Below are 10,566 nucleotides of genomic sequence, written 5' to 3'. Positions count from 1 at the left end.
GGGGGGCTCTGCGGGTGCTGGGGGGGTGCCCTCCCTCCCGGCTCCGCTCAGGGGCTCCTCCGTGGTGAGGGTGCCCCAACAAGGCGAGGGGCGTCCCGGCACCCCCAAGCGCCCCCCGGAGCTGCACCCAGCGGCGGGGGGATCGGGGGGGCTTAGCGCACCGTGAACTTTGGCCGCGGGCTCTGCCCCGGCACAGAGGGAGGAGCAGCCGTGGCCTCCCCGGCTCAGACGCCTCGGCCGCCGCAGCCGGAGCAGCACCCGGAACCCTCTGCCCCGCCGCAGGTAGGGGGGGCTCGGTGGGTGGGCTCCCCTCCGCACCCCGACCCGGGCCAGGGGTGCCAGCGAGCCACGATCACCGCAGCCCCGCCGTGGGTCTGCGCCATGGCTGCGGGGCGCGGTGAGATGAGGCTGTCGGGTCTCGCGCACGCCGAGAGCCCCCGCTGTCCGGGCTGCGCAGGGGGCTGCTGCCCGTCCCCTGCCCGCACCCAGCTCTGGGGACCCAGGACAGACACTGGGTGTCCCCCTGCCACCCCCGCAGGCAGGGAAGGGCTGGGGGCTGCCGCCCCGCGGGGGTCAGCCTGGAGCCCCCGTCCCAGTGGGCCAGCACCTGCTGCTGGGGGCAATGGGAGGAGCCTGACACCCCCAAAGACCCCCCGAAACGGGGCTCCTGGAGGGGGACACAGCCCCCCACGGGGCTTCCTTATGGGGAGGAGGGTGGGTGGGGGGTCTCGGAGGCAGCGGTGACGGTCACCTCCCCGTGCAGGGCAGGAGCAGAGGGTGCCCGGGGTCGTCCCTGCCCTGGGAGCGCAGGAGGGGGACGGGGGGACAGCGGGACCCCCCCGGTGCCGCCCCGCGGGCCCTGGGTCGCGGCCAGGCGCTGACGCACTGCGCCCGGCTAATCCCCGGCACGCCGTGCGGGCGGCCGGGAGGGAGGGAGGTCGGGGACGTGGGGTGCTCCCCCCACGCTGGGAGGGTGACGCGGGGTGCTCCCCCCACGCTGGGAGGACAGGGACCACCGCCGGGGTCCCCAGGTGTCCCTGGGCACGGACCGAGCCCCACATGTGCTGCGAGCTGGGGTCAGTCTTCAGCCCCCCGCTTTTCCCACCCTCCACCCGGGTGGGGGTCTGACCCCCCGTGTGGGGCAGAGCCGGGGGTCCCCTGCGCGGGGAGGGTGCGAGGAGCTCGCCGTGGGGTGCGGGGGGTCCTGGCGGGGGACGGCACGGCCCAGGATGCCCGGGTTCCTCGCCCACCGCCCCGCAGGCCCCCGCCATGTGGCTGTACCTCTTGCTGGCGGCGCTGGCCTGGGCGCTGGGCTGGCTGGTGCGGGACCGCCGGACCCTGCCTTCCGTCAAGGACAAGCACGTCTTCATCACCGGCTGCGACAGCGGCTTCGGCAACCTGCTGGCGCGGCGGCTGGCCCGCCGGGGCTACCGGGTGCTGGCCGCCTGCCTGACCCAGAAAGGGGCCGACAGCCTCCAGCGGGGCTGCTCCTCCGGCCACCTCCGCACCACCCTGCTCGACGTCACCCGCTCCGACAGCATCCGCCAGGCCGTCGAGTGGGTGCGGGCAGAGGTGGGCGAGAAAGGTGAGGGGGCAGGATGGGACCCGGGGGGGGTGCTGGGGGGGGGGACGGGACGGGGTCCCAGCAGGATGGGTGGTCTCAGGAGAGGTGCGATTGTGCAAGATGTTGGGTCCCACCGAGGGATGCTGTAGGGCAAGACCTGCACGGGGCAGGACGGGGGGGGGGGGGGGGGGGCCTGGGGGGAGGATGGGACCCGGGGAGGTGCTGGGGGGCAGGATTAGGGGTCCCGAGGAGGTGTCACAGGGCAGAACAGGGGGGTCCCGCCAGGGCGAAGGCTGAGGGGGCTCTGGAGAGGGGCTGGGGGCAAGACGGGCACAGCAGGGGCAGGACGGGGGCCCGGGGAGGTGCCGCGGGGCAGGGACGCAGAGGAGGGGACCGCGGCCACCATCCCCACCTCGCGCGTCCCCCCCCAAGGTCTCTTTGGGCTAGTGAACAACGCGGGGGTGGCCAACCCCATCGGCCCCACGGAGTGGATGGGGATGGAGGACTACCGCCAGGTCATGGCCGTCAACGCCTTCGGGGCCATCGAGGTGACGCTCCAGTTCCTGCCGCTGCTGAAGCGGGCGCGGGGCCGGGTGGTGAACACCTCCAGCGTGCTGGGCCGCCTCTCCGCCAACGGCGGCGGCTACTGCATCTCCAAGTACTGCATCGAGGCCTTCTCGGACAGCCTGCGGTGGGTGCCGGCCCCCCGCCCGCCCCGCGGCCCCCGCCCCGCGCCCTGACGGCCGTGCGTCCCGCAGGCGCGACATGTACCACTTCGGGGTGAAGGTCAGCATCGTGGAGCCCGGCTTCTTCAAGACGGCGGTGACCAACCTGGAGAGCATCGAGGCGTCCCTGCGCCAGCTCTGGGAGCGCCTGGCGCCCGAGACGCGGCTCAGCTACGGCGAGGATTTCTTCCACAAGTGTGAGTGGGGCGGTGGGGGGCATCCGCTGCCTCAGTTTCCCCCGGCCGCGCGCTGCCTGCCCCTGCCTGACCCCCCCCCCCGCCCGCGTCCCCCAGACCTCAAGGTGCAGCGCCTCATCATGAACGTCATCTGCGACGCCGACCTCGGCAAGGTGACCCGCTGCATGGAGCACGCGCTGAGCGCCCGGCACCCGCGCACCCGCTACAGCGCCGGCTGGGACGCCAAGCTGCTCTGGCTGCCTGCCTCCTACCTGCCCGCCTGCCTCGTCGACTTCGCCCTGGCCACCATCCTGCCCAAGCCGGCCCACCGCGTCCGCTAGTCCCCCGCTGTGGCCACCAGTCCCCCCCCAGGGCTGCCAGCCCCCCCCCAACGCTGCAAATAAACTGCCCGTCCCGGGTGCTGTGCAAACGGCTGCCTGCGGCGCTCGTCCCTGTGGCAGCCCCGGGGCCGGACGGGGTCCCCGAGCGGCTCGGGGACCGCTGGTGGCGTTGCCGTGGCATACAGAGCCCCCAACCCTGCTGCAACTGGGGGGGGGGGTGGGGGGCGGGGGGCTTCCAGGGCCACGGCCCTCAGGGGGACCCACGACGATGCTGCCACCGTCGCTGCTGTTCCGCCAGCCCCGGCAGAGCCCGGCGTCCCGTTGACGTGGCCCCGAGCCCAGCCGGCGCCCCCGCTGCCCCCCAGCACCGCGGCTGCCCACGCCAAAGCCACACATGCCGGCCCCGCTGCTCCCATTGTTCCCAGTGGGACCAGTCCCCTCCTGGTGGGGAGGCTCCAGTCGCAGGACGGGGCAACACCCAGGGGCCCTACAGCACCCAATAGACACAGGGGGACCCCCACCCCGGAGGGACCCCGTCCCACCCCCAGCCCGGCGGGCGCAGGGCGACACGCGGCTCTACAGAAGCTTTTCTTTTTATTTCCAAACCTGGGGACGCTCCCCTGGCCCCGGCGGCAGGCGGGGAGGGGTCCGACGGCAGCGACCCCCCGGGGGGGGGCTGGCACGCGGGGCCCTGCCCCGGAGGAGCAAGCGAGCGGGAGCAGCCCCCGCGGGCCCCAGAGCCCCCCGGGTGGGGGGCAGCGAGAGCCGGGGGGGCCGCGGTGCCCACCGGCGGCTACATGACCTCGTAGCCGCTGCGGATGCCCTTCATCAGGCAGCAAGCGAAGATGATGCCCAGGATCTGGAACGGGAGAGGGGAGGGGGGTGATCCCCATCCTGCACGGCCCCACGCACGGGGGACTCGGCCCCACACGCGGGAGGGGCTCGGCCCCCGTCCTACCTCGAAGAAGGCGATGCCCAGCGCGACGGCGGCCACGATGAGGATGTTCTTCTTCATCCAGGCTTCGATGCTCTGGAGGCAGCCCTGGGGGAGCAGCGGGGCTCAGGGGGCGGCCGGGCCCCCGGGGCCGAGCGGGGGGGGCCGGGGGGGGGGTCCTCACCTTCTCGTAGACGGTGGCGGGGCGGGGGTGGACGTTGCAGGAGGTGGTGTTGACGCGGCAGCAGGAGCGGGGCACCGTGTCGTTGACCTCGAACGGCTCGATGGTGGCCCAGTCTGTGTAGTTGTTGGCTCCGCAGCAATGGAACTGCGGGGGGGGGGGAACCCCGGGGGGTCAGGGGGGCCGAGGCCCCGACACCCGGCCCCCCCCGGCCGCCCCCTTACTCACCTCCCTCTGGAGCTCGTCCACCGCCTCCGTCAAGGGCTCGTCCTCCCCGTACTTGCGCATGGCGTCCCACAGCCCCTCCTCCAGCACCGAGCGGACCTGGGGGGGCCGAGGGGGTCAGAGGGGGGCGGGGGGGGGGCCCAGCACCCGGGCGGGTCCGCGCCCCCTCCCCACGCATCCCCACCTTGTCCTTGAAGACGTATCCGGCGATGGCGGCGGCGATCTCCACCAGGAAGATGATGCTGAGCAGGACGGCGAACTGCGGGGGTACGGGGTGGGGGTCAGGGTGGGGGGCTAAGGCGGGTGGGGGGGCTAAGGGGGGGGCGGGGGCGGGGGGCCGGGCGCTCACCGTGGTGACCATGCAGTAACTCTCCTTCCAGGCGCCGCAGCAGCCGAAGAAGGAGATGAAGAAGATGATGACGCCCAGCACCAGGATGGCGATGGGGGTGCTGGAGGCGGAGGCGCTGCTGACGGCCAGCGCCTTATTGAGGGCCACCTGGGCGTAGATGCCGATGCCGATGAGGGCCACGCCGCACACCTGGGGGGCAGAGGGAATTGGGGCGCAGCTGCCACCCCGCGGGGCCGGGAGCCAAGGGGGTGGGGGGCCCCCCGCAGCTGAGCGTCCTCCCTTTCCGGGGGGTCGAGCAGCGCCAGGGTTTGGCCCCAAATTGGGGACCCCCTTCCTGGGGGTGATGGGGGGGGGGGGATCTTCTCTGGCCCCCCCGGCCTGGCACAGCCCCGCTGGCGATGTCCCCAAGGGGGCACGGTGGCAGGAGGGGGCCCCGGTCCTGCCCCACGGCGGAACGCTCCCCAGTCCCGCTGCGGCGAGGGGGGGCCGGGCTGGGGCCACGGGAACGCCGGGAAGTCCGGGAAGTCCGGGAAGTCCGGCCTTCCGGCCACGGTGAGAGGCCTCGGCGGGGGGACCCGGCGCCAGCCCCCCGCCCGGGGGGACCACGGGCCGATCGGGGGGGGTGCCGGGACGGGGGGGCCACGCCAGGCACACGCCGTCCCGGTGGGCACCAGCAGCCCCACGCCCATGGCGGCCACGACGCCCGCGGCCCTTCCTGGCGTTGGGGCAGGAGCGGGTCCATCCCACCCGCCTCCGCGCCCCCCCACGGGTGGGACCCCCCCCCCGGCCTCAGTTTCCCCGTGGTGGCGGGGCCCCCGGGGCCGCTGGCCCTGTTTGCTCGCTGGGCGTGGGCAAACAGAGCGCGGCCCAGCCGCCCGCTGCACAAACACTCGGGGCGGCGGGGGCCGGGGGGGGCTGGCGCCGCGTCCCCGTCATGTGCCCCCGCCGCTGGCGGGCGGCCCGAGCCCCCCCGGGTGACTCAGCCCGGCGGGATCACGGTGGGGACGGGGACGAGTCACTCCCTGCGTGGGGGGACAGGGTGACGGCCAGGAAGGAGCCCGCCCCCCCCCGTCATCATCTCCCCCCGCACCCCACTACGGCCGTTGGGCTCCTTGCGCCTCTTTCCTCACCCCGACTTCCCCAAACCCGCGCCCTGCCCCGCGCAGGGACCCTGGCCGGGGCAGCCAGGACCCGCGGGGCCCGGGGGTCCCCCGCCACCCGTGGGGTCCCCCCCGACCTCGGGGCTCGGCTTCCCTCAGCCAGGGCGTGCCAGTCTCACCCTGCCCAGCCTCGTTACCCCTGGAACCTACTGATGGCAGCCTGCAGCTGCAATGCTGCCCGGTGCCAGGCTTCTCCCAGAGCGGGCAGCCTCACCCCGCAGCCCCCCCCGCAGCTCCCCCGGCAGCAGGGCCCCCCCGGGGTCCCCCCGACCCCCACCTCGGGGCCGGGAGGGGGGGGAAGGGGGTGTCAAAGGGGCCGTACGGGGGCGGGGGGGGGGGGGGAACACGGCAGGGGGCTGCTGCCTGCCACGGGGCTGGGGCGGGCTCGGCCCCGGCAGGGAAGGGCCCGTCTGCCCGGTTCGGCCCCCCCGGGGTGCGGGACGGGGTGGGAGCTCCGGGCCGCCCCCGGCCCCCCCCGCGGTCCCCCCCGGCCCCGCACTCACCCAGAAGATGAAGTTGAAGACGAACACCAGGAACTTCACGCATTTCATCCCGCCCTCGACCGCCATGGCCCGTCCTGCGGGAGCCGCCGCCTCAGCCCCGGCCCCGAGCCCCGAGCCCCGCCGCCCCGCTCCCGGTACCGGTACCGGTACCGGGGCCGCTCCCCCTGCCCGAGCCCCGCCGTCCCGCTCCCCGCCCCGCTCCCGCTGCCCGAGTCCCGGCGTCCCGGCACCGCTCCTGCTGCGCTCCCCACCCGCTCCCGGAGCCGCTGCCGGTACCGGTGCTGCCGGCGCCGCCGCCCCCCGCCCCGGGCGCTCACCGGCGCCGCTGCTCCGCCGTGCGCTCGGCGATCATGTGACGGGGCCGGGGCGAGTCAACGGGCGACCCCGGGCCCGCCCCGGCCGCGCGTGGGTCCGGTCCCGCCCCGCGTGGGTCCCGCCCCGCCGCGGGCAGCACAGACAGGCGGCGGCGAGGGAGGCTTTAATGGTGCCGGAGCCGCGGCGGTCCCGGAGCTCCCAGCCCGCCCCGCACCCGGGGGGGGCCCGGCCACCGCGGGGACCCTGCGCCCCTCCGTCCCTGCCACCCCGTACCCTGCACCCCAGGGTCCCGCACACCCTGTACCTGCACCCTGGCGTCCTGGACACCCTGTACCCTGCACCCCGGGGTCCTGGACACCCCATACCTGCACCCCGGGGTCCCACACACCCTGTACTCTGCACCCCGGGGTCCCAGACACCCCATACCTGCACCCCGGGGTCCCAGACACTCTGCACCTCTCAGTCCCTGCCACCCCGTGTCCTGCACCCCGAGGTCCCGCACACACCGTACCTGCACCCCGGGGTCCCGGACACCGCACCCCTCGGTCCCTGCCACCCTGTACCCTGCACCCTGGGGTCCCACCTACCCCATACTCTGCACCCCAAAGTCCCAGCCAGCCCATACCTGCACCCCAGGGTCCTGGCCACCCTGTGCCTTGCACCCCAGGGGTCCCAGACACTCTGCACCCCTTGGTCCCTGCCACCCCGTGTCCTGCACCCCGGGGTCCTGTCCACCCTGTTCCCAGCCACCCCGTACCCTGCACCCTGGGGGTCTCTGCCACCCCTTATCCTGCACCCCGGGGTCCCGCATACCCCGTACCCTGCACCCCGGGGTCCTGGCCACCATGGGCTCAGAGCCCCGGCACGGTGGCCAGCGCGGCCAGCACGGCCTCCAGGTGCTGGGGGTGCGCGTAGGCCACGAGGCCGCCCCGGTTTGCCCAGCGCTCGGCCCCCGCTGCCCCCTCCGCCGGGCGGTTGTAGACCAGCTCGGGGGGGGCCCCGGTGTCGCCCGCCCGCCGCGCCCGCAGGGCCCCTGCCAGGGCCACCATGCCCCCGCCCAGGGCCCGCAGGATGGCGTGGGGGGCACAGGCGTCCCAGGCGAAGGTGCTGCCCTCGGAGAGGACGTAGGCGTCCGCCAGCCCCAGGATGACGCAGAGCATCTTGTAGCCGGCGCCGGCGGCGAAGCGCAGGTGGTCACCGCAGAGGGGGCCCAGGGCTGCCCGCACCACCTCCCCCTCCGCCCGGCTCAGCACCACGCAGGGCGCGGGGCGCAGCGGCGGGGGGCTCAGCGAGCAGAGCCGCGTGGCCCCGTACGCGACGCCCCAGTGGTACCTCCCCTGCCACCTGCGGAGACAGGGACGTGAGCGCGGACCCCTGGGGGCCCAGGCTCTCCCCGGCCTGTGGGGGCCGGGATGAGGCCGTGCCCTCGGTGCTCCCCGCGGTGCCGGTACCTGCGGGTCAGGGGGTCCCGGCAGAAGAAGGGCTCGTTGATGACGCCCAGCACGGGGCAGCCTGTGCGCCGGTCGTAGGCCCCGACGAGCACCAGCGCCGAGCACAGCCCTGCTGGGGCGATGCCGTCGACGGGGGCCACGTCCTCGCGCCCGCCGATGTACTCGTTGGTGGAGTCTGCGGGTGCAGCCGAATTCGCCGGGGCTCAGCCGCGGAGTGCGTGGGTGGGGGTCCCCGACCCGCCCTCTCCCAGCACCCCCTCACCGATGGGGTCTATCCAGATGGCCAGGTCCTGGGGAGGGATGCTGAGCTCCACGCCGGCCAGCTCCGCATCCTCCAGCACCACGTCCCGGTGTACGGCGGCTGCCAGCAGCTCGGCGGCCGCCCGCTCGGGCTCCAGCACGGAGAGCAGCAGGGCCGCGGTGTCTCCCGGCGTGGCGCAGACCCGCACCGTCACCGTCTCCCCTGCCAGCACCCCGGCCTCAGCGACGGCCCCGCGGCCCCCGGCCTGGGGGGTCCCCGGCCCCGCTGCTCCCCCCGGGACTCACCCTGCCCGGTCCTGAACTCGTTGGACTCCTCGCCGTGGATGTGGCCCCGCAGCTCAGGGAACTGGGGGGGACGGGGCGGCTCAGCCGCGGTGCTGGGGGGTGCGGGGGCACGCTGGGGACCCCCCCGTCCCCTCCTACCTCCTTCCCCAGGTCGTGCTTGATGACCTCCTGGATGAGGACGTCCGCCAGCGTCTTGAAGTCCTGCAGGAACCTCCTGTTCCTGTCGGCCCCCGTCTTCTCGGCCACCAGCAGCTGGAAGAGGGGCTCCTCTCGCCGGCACAGCCGGGCGATGTGCGCCGCCTTCTCCGAGGCCCCCGCCAGCGCCTGCAGCAGCCCCGCCATGGCCGGGGCTGGGGGCCGCGGCGCTCAGGGGGGGCCCGGCCGCCTCCCCGCTCCCAGCGCGGCCCCCCGGCGCCCTGCCCGCAATTGCTGGGTGCGGGCAGCGCCCAGGGCCTCATCCTGCCCGGGCCTGGCCCCAGGGTGGGGACCCGGCTAAAATTATCCCAAAGGCCACGGCCCTGGGGTGGGGACGTGGACGTGGGGACGTGGATGTGGATGTGGGGACGTGGGGACGTGGATGTGGGGACGTGGGGACGTGGGGACGTGGGGACTTGGGGACGTGGGGACGTGGCCGTGGGGCTGTGCCTGGCCAAGGAAGCGGCCCCGCCGTGGGGTTCCCGCCGGGGGGGGGCTGTCCCCTGGGGGGGGTCTGTCCCGTCGGGGGGGCTGTCCCGCGTGGAGGAGGAAGCAGCCGGGGCCGGGGGCTCCCCGCTGCCCCCCCGGAGCCGCCCGTGGGGCGATGGGGCCCCGCCCCCCCGCGCAGCGCGGCCCCCCGGGGCGGGGGCACCCGCGGCGATGCCCCGGGGCAGCGGCGGCCCCGCCCCCTCCCCGCGCCCCCCGCCCCCCCCGCGGAGGCCCCCCCCCCGCGACGCCCCCGGGGGATCCCGGCCCCCCCCCCGCCCCCCCCGCCGCGTTACCGGGGCCGGGGCCGGTGACAGCTCCTGCGGGGCGGCCCGGGGGCGGGGCCGGCCGGGACGCGTCACGACGCCGCCTTAACCCCCTCGGCGCCGGCGCCCGGCGTGCGGGGGTCCCGGGCGTGCGGGGGGGGGGACCCCGGCGGCCGAGGGACCCCGGTGCGGCGCGGGGGGGACACGCACCGACCCGGTGTCGGGGCTCCGAGCGCCGCTTCTCGCCCCCGCGGCTTCCGCGGTCCTGGGACCGGTGACACCGGGACGCGGTGACGCCGGGAAACCCCGCCCCGGGGGGGGCTCGGCGGGGGGGTAACGGCGGGGCCGGACCCCCCCCACCCGCCCCGCTCCCTCCCGGGACCCCGGCCCCCCCCGCCCCGGGGCTGCCGGTGCGGCGGTGCCGCCCCGCGCCGCGCGGTGGCGCTCTCGTCCCGGCGCTGAGCCCCGCTCCGGTTTTACCGGCTCCGGTGTGGACGCGCCCGCTCCGGAGCGACGCCCCCTGGCGGGATCCCCTCGCGCACCGGGGGGTAACGGGACCGCTCCCCCGCCCCGCCGCACCGGGAGCCCCCTGCCCATCCCGGGTCTGCCCCCCTGCCGCCGCCGGGCCGGGCCCCCCGCCGGAGCGGGAGCGGGGAGCGGGGCCGGGGCCGCCCCGGTGCCACGGGAGCGGCCGCGTCTCCCTCCTTGCCCTCTCCATGGTTCTGATGGGGCCGGCACCGGGCGCGGCGGGGCGGGGGGGGGCCGGGGGCGGCTGAGGACGCGGAGCGGGGAGGGGGCCCGGCGGCACGGTTAGGGACACGGCCCGGGGGCGGGGGCCGGAGCGGGGGATGCGGAGGCGGCCCGGGAGGGCACCGGGGGCCGGAGGCACCGGGACGCGCATCCCCGCTCGGCCGGGGCGGCGCGGCGGGACCCAACTCCGGGGCGTTCGCCCGGCCCCGCCGCACTTACCGGGAGTTGGGTCCCGCCGCGCCGCCCCGGCCGGAGCCGGGGGGGGGGGGGGGGGGGCCCGGAGCGGGCAGCTGCGGGGGCGGCGGGCCCGCCCCCGGTGCTCGGGGGGCCGGCGGCGGCTGGTGACAAGCCCCTGCCAGAACCTCTTTTGTGCGCCCGCAGCCAATCAAGGCCGCTGAC

The 10,566-nt window shown here is 76.4% G+C and overlaps 3 protein-coding genes across 7 annotated transcripts; 1 reads left to right on the top strand and 2 right to left on the bottom strand.

The window, feature by feature from the left end:
• Positions 1-9: 9 nt before the first annotated feature.
• Positions 10-3,260, top strand: RDH5 (retinol dehydrogenase 5). 2 transcript variants are annotated; one of them, XM_087771788.1, is made up of 5 exons: positions 10-282; positions 1,261-1,585; positions 1,997-2,255; positions 2,323-2,486; positions 2,583-3,260. In XM_087771788.1, the coding sequence occupies exons 2-5, from the start codon at positions 1,270-1,272 to the stop codon at positions 2,804-2,806; spliced, it is 963 nt and encodes a 320-aa protein (XP_087627914.1). In that variant the 5' UTR covers positions 10-282; positions 1,261-1,269; the 3' UTR covers positions 2,807-3,260. The 2 variants fall into 2 exon arrangements, with proteins under 2 accessions (XP_087627914.1, XP_087627915.1); XM_087771789.1 differs by having other exon boundaries at positions 10-1,585; positions 1,997-2,222.
• Positions 3,261-3,381: 121 nt separating this feature from the next.
• CD63 (CD63 molecule) lies at positions 3,382-6,611 on the bottom strand. 3 transcript variants are annotated; one of them, XM_087771798.1, is made up of 8 exons: positions 6,476-6,611; positions 6,159-6,232; positions 4,496-4,684; positions 4,331-4,405; positions 4,150-4,245; positions 3,925-4,068; positions 3,765-3,848; positions 3,382-3,665 (listed from the first exon to the last, which is right to left on the bottom strand). In XM_087771798.1, the coding sequence occupies exons 2-8, from the start codon at positions 6,222-6,224 to the stop codon at positions 3,600-3,602; spliced, it is 720 nt and encodes a 239-aa protein (XP_087627924.1). In that variant the 5' UTR covers positions 6,225-6,232; positions 6,476-6,611; the 3' UTR covers positions 3,382-3,599. The 3 variants fall into 3 exon arrangements, with proteins under 3 accessions (XP_087627924.1, XP_087627925.1, XP_087627926.1); XM_087771799.1 differs by having other exon boundaries at positions 6,435-6,574; XM_087771800.1 differs by lacking the exon at positions 6,476-6,611 and adding an exon at positions 6,410-6,433.
• A 710-nt stretch (positions 6,612-7,321) lies between these two features.
• INPP1 (inositol polyphosphate-1-phosphatase) lies at positions 7,322-9,735 on the bottom strand. Of its 2 annotated transcripts, XM_087771774.1 has the most exons (6): positions 9,448-9,735; positions 8,609-8,820; positions 8,471-8,531; positions 8,187-8,387; positions 7,925-8,099; positions 7,322-7,817 (listed from the first exon to the last, which is right to left on the bottom strand). In XM_087771774.1, the coding sequence occupies exons 2-6, from the start codon at positions 8,810-8,812 to the stop codon at positions 7,325-7,327; spliced, it is 1,134 nt and encodes a 377-aa protein (XP_087627900.1). In that variant the 5' UTR covers positions 8,813-8,820; positions 9,448-9,735; the 3' UTR covers positions 7,322-7,324. The 2 variants fall into 2 exon arrangements, with proteins under 2 accessions (XP_087627900.1, XP_087627902.1); XM_087771776.1 differs by lacking the exon at positions 9,448-9,735 and having other exon boundaries at positions 8,609-8,951.
• Between the last annotated feature and the right edge of the window lie 831 nt (positions 9,736-10,566).

This window comes from Nipponia nippon, unplaced genomic scaffold (genome assembly GCF_047370975.1).
Source record: "Nipponia nippon isolate SJK-2023a ecotype South Korea unplaced genomic scaffold, ASM4737097v1 scaffold_35, whole genome shotgun sequence".
NCBI classification, from domain to species: domain Eukaryota; kingdom Metazoa; phylum Chordata; class Aves; order Pelecaniformes; family Threskiornithidae; genus Nipponia; species Nipponia nippon.
The sequence above is the reverse complement of the archived record's forward strand: the minus strand, read 5'-3'. Positions and strand labels throughout refer to the sequence as shown.

What these genes read in the sequence shown, in the direction of transcription:
- RDH5 (XM_087771788.1), top strand. Translation starts at nt 1,270, where the DNA reads ATGTGGCTGTACCTCTTGCTGGCGGCGCTGGCCTGGGCGCTGGGCTGG. An exon ending in GGCAGAGGTGGGCGAGAAAG is followed by an intron (nt 1,586 to 1,996) that starts GTGAGGGGGCAG and finishes TCCCCCCCCAAG; the next exon opens with GTCTCTTTGGGCTAGTGAAC. An exon ending in GCCTTCTCGGACAGCCTGCG is followed by an intron (nt 2,256 to 2,322) that starts GTGGGTGCCGGC and finishes TGCGTCCCGCAG; the next exon opens with GCGCGACATGTACCACTTCG.
- CD63 (XM_087771798.1), bottom strand. Translation starts at nt 6,224, where the DNA reads ATGGCGGTCGAGGGCGGGATGAAATGCGTGAAGTTCCTGGTGTTCGTC. An exon ending in CCGCCACCGTCTACGAGAAG is followed by an intron (nt 3,849 to 3,924) that starts GTGAGGACCCCC and finishes CTGCTCCCCCAG; the next exon opens with GGCTGCCTCCAGAGCATCGA. An exon ending in TGGGCATCGCCTTCTTCGAG is followed by an intron (nt 3,666 to 3,764) that starts GTAGGACGGGGG and finishes CTCCCGTTCCAG; the next exon opens with ATCCTGGGCATCATCTTCGC.
- INPP1 (XM_087771774.1), bottom strand. Translation starts at nt 8,812, where the DNA reads ATGGCGGGGCTGCTGCAGGCGCTGGCGGGGGCCTCGGAGAAGGCGGCG. An exon ending in CATCTGGATAGACCCCATCG is followed by an intron (nt 8,100 to 8,186) that starts GTGAGGGGGTGC and finishes CTGCACCCGCAG; the next exon opens with ACTCCACCAACGAGTACATC. An exon ending in CGGGACCCCCTGACCCGCAG is followed by an intron (nt 7,818 to 7,924) that starts GTACCGGCACCG and finishes CTGTCTCCGCAG; the next exon opens with GTGGCAGGGGAGGTACCACT.